General features: G+C 36.2%; 1 protein-coding gene and 1 long non-coding RNA gene across 2 annotated transcripts; both read left to right on the forward strand.

Moving 5' to 3' along the window:
- Nucleotides 1-1406: 1406 nt before the first annotated feature.
- LOC100794549 (retrovirus-related Pol polyprotein from transposon TNT 1-94) lies at nt 1407-7555 on the forward strand. The gene is given in 5 exon segments (XM_026127242.2): nt 1407-1449; nt 1559-2763; nt 3652-3795; nt 4188-4211; nt 4214-7555. Coding segments are annotated over 5 exon segments (4758 nt in total).
- A 944-nt stretch (nt 7556-8499) lies between these two features.
- LOC121173235 (uncharacterized) lies at nt 8500-12704 on the forward strand. Its single transcript, XR_005887676.1, has 3 exons — nt 8500-11111; nt 11229-11293; nt 11940-12704. It is a non-coding gene; the product is annotated as an uncharacterized lncRNA (long non-coding RNA).
- Nucleotides 12705-21042: the final 8338 nt, after the last annotated feature.

Below are 21042 nucleotides of genomic sequence, written 5' to 3' on the forward strand. Positions count from 1 at the left end.
TAGCATAACGGTCTCATGTGCTTGCTAATTGTTTATTATGAAATTGATGTTATTATGTCTTGATCGAAGTGTGTGATTCATGTGTATTGTGATTGATGATTGAAAGGTGTGATTGATGATTGAAAAGTGAATTTTGAATGACAAAGTGGTGGAATTACGTAAGTTATGTTTAAGTAAGTTTTATTTTCTTTATATGATATGTATATCTAGTTATCTTGTTTCTCTCTATTAGTTAGGAATGTGATAACTCACTCCCTGTGTGTTATTTGTGTTTGGATCCTATGATGATCTTAAACTTTGTGTTCGGGGGAGCAGATGACTAGATGAATCGCTTTAAGGAACCTTGTGCTAAAGGACATCAGGACACAATGCTTTGATAGGATGTGACGTTGGGGCATAAGTTTTTATATTAATTGCATGATGTTAGTCTATTTTATTTTACCTCATTGATTTAACAAAATATTTTTGTAAATTTTGACGGTCTTATTTTGAGTCAAATATGTTTTTAATAAATTTTAATTTATAATAGTGAAGTGAATGTGAACCTTTTATCCACGTGAATTTGTTTACTGGTTTTTTATATATTTTATTTATTTATATACATGTCGGGATAGAGGGTGTCACAACATCCAAATATTATTTTCATCCTTCCAATATTATTTTTATCTATAAAACCAAACACAGTCTTAGCGTGAAAAATAAATAATATAAATGGTTCATAATAAAAAGTAAATAGTGTACCTAAAAAAAATTATATTATCATTCAATCATTGTTTTTATTTTAACAATAATCACCTAAAAGTTATACCTAACTTGATTTTTTGATTGATGGACAATTTGACAGTGATTATGGACAATAATCTAAATGAATCAATATTCCATCACATTCATTATTATGTTAGATTCAACTCCTCTAAGTAAGAGTAAAGTAACAAAAATTAGTTGGTCAGGGGAAAATTAATAGTAGATTGCACATACATAATAAAATCATGAATGTGTTGAAATACAAATCATTAATTTTCTCATCACCAACTAAAATTATTTACTTTTTCCTTACTCACTTTAGGTGTGAAATTATAGTTTACCTGTTCTATTAACAATTGACACAGAGTTGTTTCAGCATAAACAGTAACCTAGAATTCGATCCTAGACATGAAGTTACATTAAATACTTTGTGCTCATAGTGACCCTACTCGATCTGGGTAGGACTGTCTCCCATAAGGGGTAACGGGATATATATTCTATGGCTTTATACAAAAACAAATTGTTCCTCTTAATATAATAGTTTATTTTCTCATTTTCATTTTTAAAAAATGTTAAAATTGGAAAAAGTGTATATATGTATGGCATGTCGTGGTTTTAATTGACTGAAAATGAAAATATTGTGTTTCAGGGACATGAACAAAATGGGTGTTAAGGCTGATAAGTACACTTTTGCCATGATGTTGAGTTTGTGCTCTTTGGAGCTTTTTTATTATGGAAGGCACATGCATTCGGTGGTCATCAAAAGTGGGTTTTTGGGTTTTTAAGTGTGGGTGTGTTGTGGATGCTTGTGAAGTGTTTGAAGAAGCAGAAGAAGGTGGCTCGTGTGATTATGATACATATAATGCAATGATAGATGGTTTTGCAAGTGCGGAGAGAAGTGAGGATGCGTTTTTGATGTTCAGAGACATGCAAAAGGGTTCTTTTGGCCCAACGGAGGTTACCTTTGTGAGTGTCATGAGTTCTTGTTTGAGTTTAAGAGCTGGTTGTCAAGCGCGGGCTCAAGCTATCAAGATGGGTTTTGTTGGTTGTGTTGCTGTGAACAATGCAATGATGACTATGTATTCTGGGTTTGGGGAGGTTAACGAAGTTCAAAATATTTTTGAGGGAATGGAAGAAAGGGATGTTGTTTCATGGAATATAATGGTTTCAACCTTTTTGCAAGAGAATCTTGAGGAAGAAGCAATGTTGAGCTATTTGAAAATGAGGAGGGAAGGAATTGAACCAGATGAGTTTACTTATGGAAGTTTGCTGCTTGCTTCAGATTCTTTGCAAGTTGTGGAGATGATCCACTCCCTTCTATGCAAAGGCGGGCTTGTGAAAATTGAAGTTTTGAATGCGTTAGTTTCTGCATACTGCAGACATGGGAATATAAAGCGTGCATTTCAAATCTTTTTTGGTGTTCCCTCTAAAAATTTGATATCTTGGAACATTATCATGTCTGGGTTTTTGATGAATGGACACCCGTTGCAAGGGTTAGAGCAATTCTCTGCATTACTTAGTATACAAGTCAAGCCAAATTCCTATTCCCTCAGTCTTGTTTTGAGCATTTGTTCTAGCATGTCAGCCGTGAGTCATGGGAAACAGGTTCATGGTTACATTCTAAGACATGGATTTCCTTCAGAAGTTTCTTTGGGTAATGCCCTGGTCACAATGTATGCCAAATGTGGATCTTTAGACAAGGCTTTGAGAGTATTTGATGCAATGGTGGAAAGAGATACAATATCTTGGAATGCTATGATATCTGCTTATGCACAACATGGACAAGGCGAAGAAGCCGTGCACTGTTTTGAGGTAATGCAAACCTCACCTGGAATCAAACCAGACCAGGCTACCTTTACTTCAGTTCTTTCTGCTTGCAGTCATGCAGGTTTGGTCGATGATGGTATCCATATACTTGATACAATGGTGAAAGTTTATGGATTTGTGCCAAGTGTGGATCATTTTTCTTGCATAGTTGATCTGTTGGGTCAAAGTGGATACCTTGATGAGGCAGAGAGAGTGATTAAAAGTGGATACTTTGGAGAACATTCCAATATTTGCTAGTCATTGTTCAGTGCTTGTGCAGCTCATGGTAATTTAAGACTAGGAAGAACAGTTGCTAGACTTATCCTGGAAAGAGACCATAACAACCCTTCAGTTTATGTGCTTTTATCAAATATCTGTGCAGCAGCAGGTCAGTGGGAAGAAGCAGCTAATCTGGGAGATACGATGAGAGAATTTGGAACAACAAAGTAGCCTGGCTGCAGCTGGATCAGAACCTAAGACTTACAAGTTATAGGTGCTTGTAAATGTATAAGCATGAGCCTAATCTGGAGGAGGTTCAATACAGAATTCAGCTTTGAATAGACTCGGCCATGGACTATGATGTGATATGCAAGATATTCCTATTCTTGCAGAAAAAATGGTTTTTATCATCCAGGCATATAGTTTTCAATATTTATTTTCTTGGTGAACACCAAAGTTTGGATATTTTCTACTTGGGGGGGGGGGTGCTAGGAGGGGTTGAAAGTTCCAAAGTGCTGGGTGGGTGAACAATGGAATCTCCTAAGTGATTTTGGGCTTCATTATTGAACCTTAGCTTCTTCCTGCCTTTCTTCATTGGTCTATGGCTTTTGGGCAACATCAAAATATGATACTGTGATGGAAATATGTGTGTTATTTGGGCTTCTTTTTGGTATTTCTTTATTGGGGAATATACCTGTGAACGCAAAAAAAATGGAATTTCTTGATGATTACTACACAAAATATGATACTGTGATGGAAATATGGATACTTTTTTTCTCAATAACAAGTTATTTTCAACAATCATTCATTTCATTTGTGTAGTTTTGTAACCCAAACCCAAAACTCAGATCTGGACGTTGAAACCCAAACCCATCCAAACAGCATTGTTTATGTGACGAGGGTGGAGATGATGGGGTTGTAGATGGAGTCAGTGGGATTGGTGTCGAGGGAGTGAAAGACGTGGAGGGCTTGGGCGAGGTTGTTCTAGTGTGCATGGATGGAGATGATGGCGTTCGGTGGTTGAATGTAGATGGGTTGGCGTGTTGAAATATAAACTTGATTTGGGCCTAAATTAATTATTTGGTTCCTTGGACTTAGTTATTTTGGGCTTAAGTAATTATGGGTCATGTTTCTAGAGAATTCTTGTAGTGTTTGGAGTGCCTAGATATTTCTTATGGTTTTAATATTCTCTAGAATACTCTTTGGATCTCTAGAGTTGAGAACTCTCTAGAATTAGTGTGTCTAGAGTTCTCCTTATAGTAGTATAAATAGAGATGTAATCCTACACATTTGTATCAAGCAAAAATACAAAGTTCTCTCCTCCATAAAGAATTCTCCTTCCTATCAAGTTTCTATTCAAAGTCTCCAATATTCCTAAACACTTTTCCTAAACATAAAAAGCCTTATTTCCAACAAAGTGGTATCAGAGCTTCAAGATCCTCAAAAGATGGCGAATGGAGGTTTTCCTTTCCAAATGCCGATGCTCACAAAGAACAACTATGATAATTGGAGTATCAAGATGAAGGCGCTACTAGGAGCTCAAGATGTGTGGGATATCGTAGAGAATGGCTTCGAGGAGCAAGATGAAGCCTCGCTAAGCCAAGGTGTAAAGGAGACGTTGAAGGAGTCAAGAAAGAGAGACAAGAAAGCTCTCTTTCTCATTTATCAATCGGTGGATGAAGATACATTTGAGAAGATATCCAACGCAACGACGGCCAAAGAAGCATGGGATAAGCTTCAAACTTGCAACAAAGGAGTTGAGCAGGTAAAAAAGATTCGTCTTCAAACTCTTAGAGGTGACTTTGAGCGTTTGTTTATGGAGGATTCCGAGTCAATTTCTGATTATTTTTCTCGAGTATTGGCCGTAGTCAATCAACTTAAAAGAAATGGTGAAGATGTTGATGAGGTGAAGGTCATGGAAAAAATACTTCGAACTTTAAATCCAAGTTTTGACTTCATTGTTACCAACATTGAAGAAAACAAGGATTTAAAGACCATGACTATTGAGCAACTCATGGGTTCCTTACAAGCATACGAAGAAAAACAAAAGAGAAAAATTAAACAAAAGGAGGCTACGGAGCAACTACTACAACTCAACGTAAAGGAAGCAAACTATGCAAATTACAAGAGCCAAAGAGGACGAGGTCGCGGCCAAGATCGTGGACGTGGACAAGGACATGGAGGAGAAGGAAGAGGTGGTTACAACAACCACTCCAACAAATTCAACAATGGAGAAAGAAGTTGGAATCCACAAGTAACAAGAGGTCGTGGAAGAGGAAATTCATGGTCGAGGTATGACAAATCACAAATCAAGTGTTTCAATTGCAACAAGATTGGTCACTATGCATCCGAGTGTAGATTCTCGAAGAAGGTTGAAGAGAAAGCTAACTTTGTAGAAGAAAAAGGCGGAGAAGAAGAAACTTTGCTACTCGCGTGCCAAAACAAATTTGAAGAGAAAAGAAACAAGTGGTACCTCGACACCGGTGCAAGCAACCACATGTGCGGCGATAAAAGCATGTTCGTGGAGATCAATGAAGCGGCAACTGGCGATGTCTCATTTGGAGACGACTCAAAGATACCAGTCAAAGGCAAAGGTAAAATTCTCATACGTTTGAAGAATGGGAGTCATCAATTCATATCCAATGTCTACTATGTGCCTAACATGAAGAATAATATTTTGAGCTTGGGACAATTATTAGAGAAAGGCTATGACATCCATTTGAAAGAACATAGTCTTTTCTTAAGAGATTGTAGACATAACTTGATTGCTAAGGTGCCTATGTCAAAGAATAGAATGTTCCTCTTGAACATTCAAAATGATGTGGCAAAGTGTCTCAAGGCTTGCTATACCGACTCTTCGTGGCTATGGCATCTACGGTTCGGGCACCTCAACTTCGACGGTCTAGAACGTTTAGCGAAGAAGGAGATGGTGAGAGTCTTGCCTAGCATCAACCACCCAGACCAACTTTGCGAAGGATGTCTAATTGGGAAGCAATTTCGTAAAAGTTTTCCAAAGGAATCAACAACAAGAGCAACAAAGCCGCTAGAGCTCATACACACCGATGTCTGTGGACCAATCAAACCCAACTCATTTGGTAAGAATAAGTACTTTCTCCTCTTTATTGATGATTATTCCAGAAAAACCTGGGTTTATTTCTTGAAGGAGAAATCAGAAGTGTTTGAAAACTTTAAGAAGTTCAAAGCCCTCGTGGAGAAAGAAAGTGGTCTTTCCATCAAGGCCATGAGATCTGATCGAGGAGGAGAGTTCACTTCAAATAAGTTCAACAAATATTGTGAAGACCATGGAATCCGTCGCCCACTGACAATGCCAAGATCGCCACAACAAAATGGAGTAGCAGAGAGAAAGAACCGGACCATACTTAACATGGTGCGAAGCATGCTCAAGAGCAAGAAGATGCCGAAGGAGTTTTGGGCTGAAGCAGTGGCATGTGCAGTTTACCTAACAAATCGTTCCCCAACAAGAAGCGTGCATGAGAAGACACCACAAGAAGCATGGAGTGGAAGGAAGCCTGGGATCTCTCACCTCAAAGTGTTTGGAAGCATTGCCTATACCCATGTTCCAGACGAAAAGAGGACAAAGCTCGATGATAAAAGTGAGAAGTACGTGTTTGTGGGTTACGACTCAAGATCCAAGGGATACAAGCTCTATAATCCAAATAGTAGAAAGATCGTCATAAGTCGCGACGTGGAGTTTGACGAAGAAGATTGTTGGGATTGGAGTGTTCAAGAAGATAAGTATGATTTTCTTCCTTATTTTGAAGAAGATGATGAAATTGAACAACCAATCATAGAGGAACATATTACACCACCTGCCTCACCGACACCAAGGCTGGATGAAACAAGTTCAAGTGAGAGGACACCGCGACTAAGGAGCATTGAAGAGATTTATGAGGTAACCACAAACCTAAACGACATTAACCTCTTTTGTCTTTTTGGTGATTGTGAGCCTCTAAGCTATCAAGAAGCAGCGGAAAACATAAAGTGGAAAGACGCCATGGACGAAGAAATCAAGTCAATCACGAAGAATGATACGTGGGAACTTACTACACTTCCACGAGGACACAAAGCAATCGGAGTAAGATGGGTGTACAAGGCAAAGAAGAATGCTAAAGGAGATGTGGAGAGATACAAAGCAAGATTGGTGGCTAAAGGCTATAGTCAAAGACAAGGAATTGACTATGATGAGGTATTTGCTCCTGTTGCTCGTCTTGAAACTATTAGACTGATCATTTCTTTGGCAGCCCAAAATAAATGGAAGATCTATCAAATGGATGTGAAGTCAGCCTTCTTGAATGGTTTTCTCGAAGAAGAAGTCTATATTGAGCAACCACTGGGCTATGAAGTAAAAGGGCAAGAAGAAAAAGTCTTGAAGCTGAAGAAGGCGTTGTAAGGTCTCAAGCAAGCACCGAGAGCTTGGAATGTTCGAATCGACAAGTACTTTCAAGACAAGAACTTCATCAAGTGTCCATATAAACATGCACTCTATATCAAAGCGCAAAGTGGAGATATTTTGATTATGTGTTTGTATGTAGATGACTTGATCTTTACAGGGAACAATCCAAGCATGTTCGAAGAGTTCAAGAAAGATATGTCAAATGAATTTGAGATGACGGATATGGGGCTCATGGCATATTATCTCAGCATCGAAGTAAAACAAGAAGACAAAGGAATTTTCATCACCCAAGAAGGCTATGCCAAAGAAGTCCTTAAGAAGTTCAAGATGGAAGACGCCAATCCAGTTGGCACCCCGATGGAATGTGTCTAGAGTTCTCCTTAGAGTAGTATAAATAGAGATGTAATCCTACACATTTGTATCAAGCAAAAATACAAAGTTCTCTCCTCCATAAAGAATTCTCCTTCCTATCAAGTTTCTATTCAAAGTCTCCAATATTCCTAAACACTTTTCCTAAACATAAAAAGCCTTATTTCCAACATGGCGCAGACAATGGAAGAGAAACAGAGTGATGGTGTTCTCTTCATCCCCAAAGCCACCTTCGTATCATGGCTCCGGGACACCAACGCACCTCCACGTCCGCCGCCTCCTCACCTTCATCTCCCTCTTTACTCTCAACAACCCCTTTCCAAGCTCACCACCGATGACTTTGGCACTGACACCCCCTGATGCGTCAAACAGTGCCTTATTTGGGTTTCGATTTTAGTTTCTTTGGAGGTTGATGCTCCCCGGCCTTCCCCCTCGTCAAATCCACTATTAGGCACACACACACACACACATTTTCTATTTCATATTCTTCTTTCAATTCTTATCGTGAGTGTTATTCCAAATAGAAGGAATAGATTTCTTTTTAGATGATTTTAAGTTTCAAAGATTCTAATTTCTATCTTCCCTGCATTTGACTTTGATTCGATTGGTTTTTTGATGGAGTAGTATTGTTTGTTATGTTGATTTCACTGTGCCAGAAAGTGTTTAATATCTTTATCTTTATCTTATCTTAATCTTAACAACAGCCAAGCGAGTTAAGTCTCCAGCAATTATTTCCAGCTAAACTTACACTTTTAACGAGAAAATTAATCTGCCCCATACATTCATTAAACTTCAACCCTCTCAACTTGCTTAATAAGAGTTTAATGCTAACCTGTCAATGCCTGCAATAAATATATTGCATAAAAAGAGTCAGCCGTCCAAATTTGATAGAGAACAGCAATACACTATTATTCAAAATTTTAAATGAATGTGGTACATTTATAATATAGGCTACGTGAGGCGTAACAACCATCACCATCAGCACTACGTAAATAGATAGGATCTAAGAATTTCAATTTAAAATGTTGTTAAAATTGAGTCTGGTAGTTGTTAGAGATAAACTGATCTTTAATGGATAATGCCAACATGCCCCCACAAGATGGAGGTGGAGGAAGCAACCCCAATCTTGGATGTCAGCCACTTGTGTCTTATTGAACAGAGAGCTTTGTGAGGAGATCTGCAAGTTGGTGACTGGGTCTCGAACAAAGTGATAATCAATGGCAAGATGCTTCATACGAGTGTGGAACACAGGATTGGCACAGAGATAGGTAGCTCCAATAGTAGCAGAGTAGATGTGTGGTTTACCCGGAAGAGTTAGGCGAAGATCCTTGAATAGTTCCTTGAGCCAAAGGATTTCAGCCGTGATGGACCCAATGGTGCGGTATCTGCCTCCACAGATGATTTGGCAATGGTTTTCTGCTTTTTGCAAGACCAAGAAATGGCATCGGGTCCTAGGTAAACAATATATGCAGTAGTAGTGGATTTCATGTCAGCAGAATCTCCACCCCAGCAGTCAGAGTCACAAGAGGCCATTAGGTGAAGATCCAATGAGTGGCGGAGATGGAGACCATAGTCCAATAGACTTGAGGTAGCGGAGGAGGCCTTTTGTTGCCTGCATATGAATGGTGGTTGGAGCATGCATAAACTGAGACACCTTGGAGACACAGTAAGCAACATTAGGCCGAGTTAGAGCTAGATACTGAAGAGACCCAACAATTTGACGATACTCGTGCACATCACCAGAGGGTGTGGCAAGATTAACCGAAGCGGACATTGGAGTGCAAACTGGTTTGGCATCATGCATGTTGTGTTTGTGCAGCAGGTCACGAATGTAGTGGTGTTGGGTGAGGAAGAGGCCATCCGGTGTAGGGACCAACTCAATGCCAAGACAGTGACTTGGTGACCCCAGATCTTTAAGAGAGAACTTGTTTGCAAGTGAGACCTTGAAATAATTAATGAATTTGGGATCATTACCTGTGAGGAGGTCATCAACATATACAAGAAAGTAAGCCAACATTGAGCTGCGGCGATAGACAAACAATGACCCAACACTGGCCATGTAACGAGCAATAGAGCCATCCACGCTTGATGCGGTATACCCATTTGTTGCCAATGATATTAAAGTGCTGCTGCTTGGGAACTAAGGTCCATTGACCATTCGCCATAAGTGTGGTGAATTCTTCAGACATGTCGGCTTTCCATTCAGAGAATTTAAGAGCTTGAGTGAGGCAAGAAGGCTCAACTGGTTATGGTATTGGATATTTGGTTACTGCATTGATTTGTTTGGGTTTGAAAATCCCAGTTTTGGATCGTGTAACCATGGGATGGGTTGAACAAGAGTGCAGTTCTTCAGCAAGGAAGTGGTCATCCGAAGAAGAGGTGCACGAGTTGCATTAGTAAACTCGAGGGTGGTGGAATTAGGAGGCATTGTGGTGAGATTAGAAGGCGAATTGGGTTGGAGCGAAGAGGGACTGGGAGACGCTAGCAGTGATGAGAATTCGAAATTGGAATGTTGGTTGGGATGGAAGGAGGAGATATATGTGGGGAGTTTATTTGGACGGTGGAGTTGGGAGTGAGAGTTGGACCCGAGGGAGATTGAGAATTAAGTGGGGAGGAATTGTAGATTGGATCAGGTGGATTTAATGTGGCATAACTTCCCATAGATTTCGTATACAGTGCAAATCCTTCACATATCAACACATTCCCATTTAATGTGGCATCTCTTCCCTTCTTTGGCAAATTGCTTTGTGCTTCTCTAATATAATGAGTTTCCTTTTCTTCTTCCTATCAGTTCTCCATTTTCTTCATCTTTCAGTTCCTGTTTTATTTCAACTCCATTCTCTTCGGATTGCTTGCAACTTCCATAGCGCAATTTCTGTTTCAGTTTTTTTTTTTTTAATTTATGATTGGGGTATTTTATTTGGGTTTGTGTGGTTCTTCATGCTAGCTTGAAGTGTATATGCAATGGTATTGGGGTGGTTCTTTATCTTTTGATTTCTTTCTCGTTGTCATCTCATAGGTTCCCCATAGTTCCGAAAGAATGTTGTTGATTGGGCTTGCTTCAATGATAGGAAAGATGCTTTCATAGACTTTCTTTAGAAGTTTTTCCCCTATTAAAGGTGGTTTGTATCTCTCACCTCTCTTCATTTCTTTTTCTTTCAATTGTTTGAAGCCACAAAATAAATTGCAGGTAAATTGGGCCTGAATTTGGGGAAATTCTAGTAGTATTTCTTTGTTTTATTCTTCTTTAGTATTCAATGTTTCTTGCTGATATGCTATCAATAAATTACTCTGCTTATAAAGAACAGAAGCAACCTTGGGTGTATTTGTAGGAAAGATACATTCTTTTTTGCTTTTGTAAGCTTCAATAGATTTTAGCATAAGATGTTTCTTCATACATTAGAGGGAAAAAAAAAAACTTATTTAAGCCTAATTTTTTTATTGTTGTATCCGATCATAGGATTGTCTCTGGTATTTTCAGCTTCTACATGCCTTTGGATTGCCGGACTGCAATTAAGGGCCCCTCTCTTTGCTTGTGCATTAGAAACTTTAAATTCAGGTTTGAAAATCCTATGTGGTGCACTGAGGCCCTTTGCTTGCCTCAGTATTTATTTCTTTTTTTATTGTTTTTCAATTTCCATCTAAAAGGAATTTATGTTATTCTAAAAACTGACAGAGGGAATTCGTAGAGCAAGGGAGAAGGGAAGTTGCCCACTGTGGTTTTATATATTGCCTGCATATGTAAGATTTCAAATCTGAGGCTTTTTTTTGTTATTAAAATTAACAACAGATAAAAGTTTTTTTTTATGTCACGAAATTGTTCCACTAGAGTTCTTTTTTTGTTCTAATGCAAAAGAAAATAAGGATAGCAATTCCTTTTAATTTTGATTGGAATCAGGTATGAGTCTAACAATTTCATGTTACAGGTATGCCAAATTTTGACTGGTTTTTTTATAGTTAACTTATAATGATGGCAAACAGGATATATAGCTGCTGGATACTCCCTTATTACTCTGTGTACTCTCTCCTTTCATCAATATGTAACCTCTGTTAAGTAAAATTAAAAGGACTTAATCTAATACAACATAGGTCTCAAGGAATAAAATGAAGGTATTGGTCTTAGTCTAGAAATGGATTACGAGGACTGGCCTTAATGCAGCAAGGATTACCAAGGTTTAGATCAAACACACCTAAAGATTTTATCTACTAATTCACATGGTAAAAAAAATAAAGGGATTAGTCTTTATTTATGTATTTTTTTGCTCTTGCTGATTGTTTTTGCTACTAATAATTTTGGTCAATGTTCATTATAGCTATGATTTATTTTGTTTATGAAGTAATCTTAAGTTAGTTTTCTATTTTAGTAACTTCATAATATTTTATACAGGGCGTTCAGAGTGGAGCTTGATTGGTGGTTGCTAATGGGTATTTGATTGCCTTTGAAATGCCTATTATTTAAACGGAAACTCATTGAAAATTTGGTTATTTTTACTTTAAAATACCTTCAAGAACATTTTTTTTAATCATTTGAATTTCTATTACATCATGAACTTCCACTGTTTCTATTCATGAACTGCCATGTTTTTTTTTCTTCAAATCAGAAAAGAGTGTTTAATTTCTTAATGACATTTAATTACTTTTATTAATTTTATCCTTTTTTGTTTCTAATACAGACAGGTTGATGATAGTTTTCATTACATTGACTCATATGGAGAGTTTTAGTATTGATCTGATTGGGAAAAACTAATGGAAGTTGAGACTTCAATATTTTTATTATTAAGTAGTCAAGACTTGCAACCTGAGAAATACAGACCTCAATATTAGGTAGATACCTTATTTTTTTTATATGAAGGTTTTTAATAACTAGAAACATCAAAGGAAAAAAAATTGTAGAAAGGCGTAAAATTTTAGATGATCGAATTTATAAAGTTGGCATAATATCATTTCTTTCATTTTGTTATTCTAATTGATGATCTTATCCCAGGAAACCCAATCAAAAAAGTGACTCTGAATTAGGTACAGAGATTATCATGAATAACATAAGTGATAGAAACAATCTTTATTGTCATGAAAGAGGAGTGTTAAGAGTGATCATGGCAGTAGAAATCATAGTAATCGTTTGGATTCAAGCAATCATATATTATAAAGGGTTTGACTATATGCATATATGTGTATGTATGTAAGTATATAAAGCTAACTAGCCAAGAAATTAAGCAAGAATACATCGGGGATCTACGAAACTGAATTGATTAGTTGAATCTTAAGGCCACAAAATTGACGTTCAGATTGCCTATCAATGATGAGCCAAAGAAACATTCATGCAGTGGCTGTTATTAGAACTTAGAAGCAATGAGAGATCTTACCAGAATTCAATGTAGATAAGCAAATTTGCAAAAGCAGCATTAACTTAGACGATTTTGATAATATATATATATATATATATATATATATATATATATATATATATATATAAATTAAAAGAGGAAAACATCTTTTTTTAAGTGCTTATTCTACTTTTTTTATTTTAGGTAACCACTCTCAATCTTGAATAAGCTTAGGTGGCTGAATGCAATTCCCAAACAAATAAAATTTGGAATTTGGTTTTGTCTTATGGCTACTGAAGTTGTTTCGTAGGAGTATAAAAGCAAAATAACTCGGTGGTATTTTTTTCTGGTTGGGTGGTCAGAATTGGATATGTCCGTGAGGATTCTAGCAAGTGCATAATGTTCATGGTCAGCAACAGGTTTTGAATTAAGGAAATTATGCAGAATGGATTTATTAATTACAATTTGTTAAAGTTGGTTGATATGTTATTATGCAGTTTAAAATATTACAGAACCAACAAGCACCATTGTTCAGTTATGTTGATGGAGTTAAACTTAAAATAATAATTTATGTGGTTATTTTTTGGTGTTTATTCCCAAAAAGGTTGAGCTAATTTTGCTTTTCCTCACTTGCTGTTGTCGATGGTGTTATTTGGCTTAATGAAAGATTAAAAGCAGTGTTTTGAGGGGACTTTCGCATGTGGTAGAGAAGTAGATTTGGTCTACTGTTAGTGGTGAGGGTGGGTGATCTTCGTATTATGTTTTGTAATGTTGTAATGCCATAAATAGGATGATCGAAATTAAAATAATTTTTTCTTCTGCAGATATAATGATAATAATTATCTCATTTTGATTGTTTATTTGTTTTTACAAAATCGATGTCCTGAACATATTTTTAGAAAAAAAAAAAAAAGTTTCTCTGCTATATCCAAATTAACGCAAGAACAATAAAAGAAATTGTTCTCCTTGCTATTTGGAATGATGGAATCGTTAGATGCAATATAAAGAAAAGCTCAACCTTTACTTTTTAAGAAGGCGAAAGAACCACGATGTCCTATTTTTCACATGGGTTTTCCATTTTGTTGGGATTCTATAAAAATCATTCCAAGTTGATTTCTTAAAAAAAAAAAATAGTCTTTCTTTAGTGAGGGATTTTGTGAAAATGTTAGCTAGCTGATCATCAATGAGTTAACATGTGGATTTATTGTCTCGCTCTAAACATGATCTCTTAAAAAATGATACTTAATTTTCATATATTTTGTCCTTAAATGCAATGTTGGATTTTTCAAGACACTAATGGCAGCTTTGTTATCACAATAGGTGGGAATTTTACTTTCATAGATCCTCTAATCCTCAAGTTAGTTCTTTATCCAAAGGATTTAAGCAGAGGAGCTTCTAGCTTACATGTATTATGCTTCAACGGTGGATAACACAGTTAAACCTTGCTTCTTGCATATCCATGTAACCAAGTTTCTACCAATGAAATGACAGCTTCCACTTGTGTTTTTCCTTTCAACTTTGTCTTCCGCATAGTCAGTATCACAAAAACTTATGAGCCTTAAATCTTTCCTTCTTTTGAACCATAGACAAAGATTAGAAGTTTCAATCACATTTTTAAAAATACTTTTAACAGTAGTTAGATGGACTTCCTTTGGTTCTTGTGAAATCTCGCACATAAGAAAACACTAAACATGATGTTGGGTCTAAACGCTGTAAGATATAGTAATGATCCAATCATTCCTCTATATTAAGTCTCGTCTATTTTTGTTGATTCTTCGTTTAGTCCAAGATATGTTGTTGGATGCATATATAGGTGTCTTATTTTCTTTTGCATCACTCATGTTGAACTTCCTTAGAAGTTCTTTTACATACTTAGTTTAATGAATGTAGATTCCACTGCTTGTTTGCTTTATTTGTTGTTCAAGGAAGAATTTCAGTTCTCTTATCATGCTTATTTTTAATTCTGTTTGCATTAGCCTAGAAAAATCCTCACATAACATTTCATTAGTGACACCAAAATAATGTCAACGACATATACTTGTACCAATATATTGTATTTTTTTACCAAATAGAGTTGTGTTCATTTTTCCCCGTTCAAAACCATTTTTCAAAAGAAAAGAACTCAACTTTTCATACCAAGCTCTAAGAGCTTGCTTGAGTCCATATATGGTTTTGTTAAGTTTAAAACTTGATGAGGGAAGAGTGTCACCCTCAAATCCTAGAGTTTTCTTCCCTTCCACGGTTCATAAGTAGTCTCTTTAAGAATTGGTCTTATATAAATTTTGTTTTGAAAATAACATGCAGTATACACTATTTCAGGCCAGAAGCACTTAGGGGTTAAATTATCATTGAGCATGGTCTTGGCCGTCTCTTGTAGAAATTCGATATTTCTTTTATCTACCTCATTCTATTGAGGTGTTCTTCATGTTGAAAAATTATGAAGAATACCATCTTCTTCACAAAACAGCTAAAAATTTTCATTCTCAAATTCTCTTCCATAATCACTTTTGATTGAAGTAATGCATACTCCTTTTTTCATTTTGAACTCTTTTACATAATTTAAAGAAGACACTAAAAGACTTATCCTTGTGTGCTAGGAACATGACCCATGTCCGTCTAAAGTAGTCATCCACTACGACAAGTTCATGCATCTTTCCACTGGTGGATGTTGTTCTGGTTAGGCCAAACAAATCAAGATGTAACAACTCCAAAGGTCTTAAGGTGGAAACAATATTTTTACTAGAAAATGAGCTTTTAATCTATTTCCCCTTTTGACATGCATCACAAAGTAAATCATTTTTATATGACATACTTGGTAATCCTCTTACAAGGTTATTTTTCTATAGTTTGTAGACTGACCTCCAACTTCCATGACCAAGGTTATTTATGCTACAACCAATGTTTTTTTTATAAACAGTAAGCATGATACCTTTTGATATGGTAGTTCTCCTAGCTTAATCATATAAAGGTTACATTTTCTCTTAGCAGAGAAAAATGGGGACCCGTTCTTGTTATGGATGATACACTCATCCTTGTTAAAGGAAAAAAACATATCTACTATCACATAATTGACTAATGTTCAGCGAATTGTGTTTAAGCCCTTCAATAAACAAAACATTATCAATAGAGGGATATAGATGAATACCTATCTTACCCACTCCTATTATTCTTTCTTTTTTATTCCCTACGAAAGTGACAGTTCCACCGTGATAAGAAGTCAAGCATTAGAACATACACATTTCTCATGTCATGTGACAATAGTAGTCACTATCCAGGTACCATGATAGGCATTTGCTTCCTACTGTCAAAGACATCTGCAACAAGAATTATCATTTTCTTAGGTACCCAAATCTTTTTAGGTTTTCTTGTGTTAGCTTTAAATGCATTGGACACACCTATTCTAGGTCGATCCTTGCACTTGGACGTCAGATGTCCAACTTTACCACATAAATAACAAACAAACAATGTCTTCATTATGAACATAAATCTTTCATTCATATCCATTACCAAATTTGTCTGAGTGACATTTACCATACCTTAACAGTTTGTCAAGATTTTATGTTCCACTAACAAATTTGACTAATGAAGATTTTAAGGTTCCAATTTCCTGGTAAAGTTTTACAACATCATTTTAAGGTCCTCATAATCATTGTGTGTGTGTGTGTGTGTTCATTCTTTCCATAGATCATGTCTCTCTTCATTTTGATGACCATGAAGTTCATTTAGTTTCTTCTTATCCTTTTTCTAACCTTTTACTTTATTTTTCAACTCCTGAAAGTTCTCTAATAGAGTAGATTTTTCTTTGACAATTGTCTCATTCTCTAGACATATCTTGAACCCTTTTTTTTCTTAAAAGTTTCACAAGCATCACATATCTGAGTGGACTCTTCCAATGAAACATCTAATTTATCTTGAAGGGTTTTTTCAAGTTCCTTATGATCTTTGGAAAACTTTTTGAAATTTTTTTTGCAAGTTTTTGCAAGCTTTTGAAAAAATGGACGAGTTCAATAGCAATTCAAGATAAGCCTTTTTAAGATATTCAGGATCATTAAGATTTACCTCATCCTCTTGGTATGATTTGGATTCTTCAAAGAATGTGTCTATCGTTAGGCATAGGTTGGCTTCTTCTTCATCTTCATCTTCACCAGACGAGGTGTCATCCAAATCTTCTCAAGGGCTCATGAGACCTTTCTTCTCTTAGGTCTTGTAGTATTTCTTCTTATCCTGAGACTTGTCCAATTTTGGGCATTCAAATTTGAAGTGCCTTTATTTTTTAGGAGTTCTTCCATCTGGATTCGCCTTTATTTTTCCACATCTTGCGAATCTTCCGTGAGATGAAGGCAAGTTCATCTTCATCAGACTCTTCCTCAAATTCTTCATCACAAGAGTTTTCAACTTTAAAGGCTTTGAACGAGCTTTTGGATGCTTGCTCTCTAGATGATGAGGCCTTTTTTATCTTTTGATGCTAAGACCCAAGGATTTTCTTTTGTAAGTCCTTCATCCTACTAAATTTCTTGTTCATGAACCTTAAGGGTACCAACAAGTTCTAAGGAACATAGAGGTAAGATTCTTTAGAGCCTTTAGTGTTGTTATATGTGGTCTCCATTTTATAGACAAACTTCTAAAGATTTTGTCAATATGATCATATTTATCATAAGTTCTATTTATAGATCTTAATTCATTTAGAATGATTTGAAAGCATTCACAAATACATTGTATGTCTTCACCTTATTCCATAGAGAAGATTTCACACTTATGAGTGAGGAGACATAATTTATTCCTATTTACTTGTGACATTCCTTCGTAAGTTACAGCTAGAGTGTTTCACATCTACTTGGTGTGACACCCTCTACCTCACACATATATATATTAATAATAAAAGGAATAAGAATGCATAATTAATTAAAATTTTAAAACACATTAAAATAAAAACATTTCAAAAGAGTAAAAGATTCACATTCGCTTAGTGAAATCATAATAGAACTTCTTCCAATAATGATAAAATCACCTCCGCTAAAAACAAGGCCACCCATTCTGAATGAAAAGAAGTCACACTGAAGCGAAAAATATAAAACAACTATATTATTCATAACATATGAAATAAAACCCTATGCCCCAATGTCACATTTATTAGAGCATTTCCCTAGCATAAACTAAGCCTCTCCATCTCTAGCATGGAACTCGTCATATGTTGGCTCACCTAAACAAAATGTCATTCAGCCTAAACACAAACACACACCGGAAATGAATTCTCACATTCATATATAATAAAAAAACTAGAGCATGTGAAACATATAATACTTATAGCTGAATTTACATAAACAACATCACTTCACAAAATCATACACATTATTCCCACTCATTCAAGTTCATACACTCCAAAAAATAACATCAAACTGCAATTGTTAACACAATGAAATTCAAACACAAGTGTTATGCAACAGATACACTAGGCTCAAGCCTACATGCAATGTGGTATGATTTTTAGTGAAAAACCTTGTCGGGCACCTAGGAGTACATGACGAGGCATGCCTCACAATGGGTAAGTCAAGTCACTCTCACTAAGTGAAATCATAGGGAGACCAATCAGGGTCACTCTGTTTTGCGAGAATTCTCCAACCATGTGGGATCAACACAAGCTTAAAGGAGCACTCAAATCAAGTGTATTTACCCCCAAGGCCTAGACTCCGAGGAGTCCATCAGGGCCTCTCCCTCTTGATTCAGGTCCAACCTAGAAAATATTTTAACACACAGACTCTACCTATGAATTATGCAATACACACAACTACTCAATTGTTTTCAAAATCTCAATTATTTTCCAATATTTTAACTCATTGCACCTCAAGTGACTAAACCCATCAGGTTCCCACCGTGGAACCCATCACAACTCATCCCGCATTAACTCGTCGCCTTTAAAGGGTCTTACAGTTGTGTGATTGCATAATTCATAGCTCACAACTCAATGCATACAACATCTCAACACCCGTGTATTTCACAATTCATTACATACTAAATGTTTGTCACTTACACACAATCTCAATCACAATTTCATAATCCCAATAAAACAATTTATCACACTCATGAATCAGACACATATCACTTAGTAGTAATATTTACATGGCACAAAACACGTATAAATTAAATTGAACTATATTATTTTCAATTATAAAGAACTTCTACAACGATTAAATTAAAATGTAGCAAAAGCAATCACTATTAAGCAATAATTTCTACAAGTTAATAATTTCTATAAGTTTATTCAATTTATTATTTTATTACTTTCACTATTTGAAATATTTTTAATATATATATGTATAATATATATAAATATACATATAATAGAAGGGATAAGAAAACCAAGACCACGCAAATTGTAAACATGACTTGCAAATCAACGAAATGGTTAGAATAAATCCACTACGTGCAAATCAAATTGGAACGCCACTTTCGGTTATATACATATGATTATTATTATTATTATTATTATTATTATTATTATTATTATTATTATTATTATTATTATTATTATTATTATTATTATTATTATTATTATTATATAATTCAAATTGAAATCAAATCATTGAAATAGGCAAACAATTCACATGAAATCAAAACTTGCAACATATGTAAATAAATCAAATTTGCACAAGTGAAATTCAATCACAATGATAAGAGAAAATTTTGGAAAAACAGAGTTTAATTTAAAAAATAAAAAAAGAAAAACCCAAAATAACCCAAAATTGATCCTCTAGGGATCCCTATACATGTTCATTATAATCCCCAACCATGAGTAACTCATCCCTTACCTCGATGTAGTCGCTCAAGCATTCTCCGTTTGCAATGGTGGCGTTTCTGGTGCTCTCTAGAGCTCCTCCTCTGGTTGTTTTGTTAGGGTTCTTATGCATCAGAGAAAAAAAAGAACAGAATGTGTTTTGTAAAACTTCTCTGGGTTAAAAGTTCCTTTATATAGTGAGGGAATTGATGACCTAATTTTTTTTCTTTATTTATTTATTTAAATGAAAAACCCAAAAGGCATGGTTGTTACAATTCTATCCCCCTTAAAAGATGTTTCACCCCCGAAACTTACCGGTATCGAACAAGTTAGGATATGTGTCACGCATTTGGCCCTCTAATTCCCAGGTGGCATCCTCGCCTGAAGCACTCCCCCATACCACTTTGACCAAGGGAATCTCCTTCCCCCTTAGTTGCTTGGTCATACGGTCATCGGTCCTTAGTGGTTGTGTTTCATATGTCAAGTTCTCTTTCACTTGGACATTGTCCAACTCGATCACGTGCGACGGATCATGAACATATTTTTTGAGATGAGAGATATGGAAGACACTATGGAGATTTGAGAGAGATGGTGGCAAGGCCACCTGATACACAACTGGGCTGACATGCTTTAGGATTTCAAAGGGACCAATGAATCTAGGTGTGAGCTTACGGGACTTCAACGCCCTGCCAACCCCAGTTCACGGAGTGACTCTCAAGAATACATGATCACCTACATCAAATTCAAGGTCCTTTCTTCTCCTATCATGGTAGCACTACTGCTTACTTTGGGTTGCTCTCATCCTCTCTTGGATCAACTTGACCTTTTCAGTGATCTGTTGAACCACCTCAGGTCCTAAGGCAATGCTCTCACTAGGATCTACCCAACATAGAGGTGTCCTACATCTCCTACCATACAACGCCTCATAAGGTGTCATACCTATACTGGAGTGAAAACTATTGTTGTATGTAAACTCTATCAAGGGTAAGAAACCATCCCAACTACCCCTCTGCTCTAACACACAGGCTCTCAAGAGGTCTTCTAAGGATTGGATGGTGCGCTCGGTCTGACCATCAATCTGTGGGTGGTAAGCAGAACTCAAACTAAGCTTGGTCCTCAAGGCTTTATGAAGACCCTCCCAAAATCTAGAGGTAAACCGGGGATCTCTATCAGAGACTATGCTAGTAGGAACACGATGTAGTCTAACTATCTCATAAACGTACAAGCTAGTCAACCTCTCTAAGGAATATCTGATGTTAATTGGGATGAAGTGAGCAGATTTCATCAACATGTCCATAATAACCCAAATGGAATCTAAACCTTTGGGGGTCCTAGGTAACCCCACAACAAAATTCATAAAGATGTTATCCCACTTCCACTCAGGTATCTCTAAA

The sequence above is a fragment of the Glycine max genome, chromosome 2 (assembly GCF_000004515.6).
Source record: "Glycine max cultivar Williams 82 chromosome 2, Glycine_max_v4.0, whole genome shotgun sequence".
Classification (NCBI taxonomy): domain Eukaryota; kingdom Viridiplantae; phylum Streptophyta; class Magnoliopsida; order Fabales; family Fabaceae; genus Glycine; species Glycine max.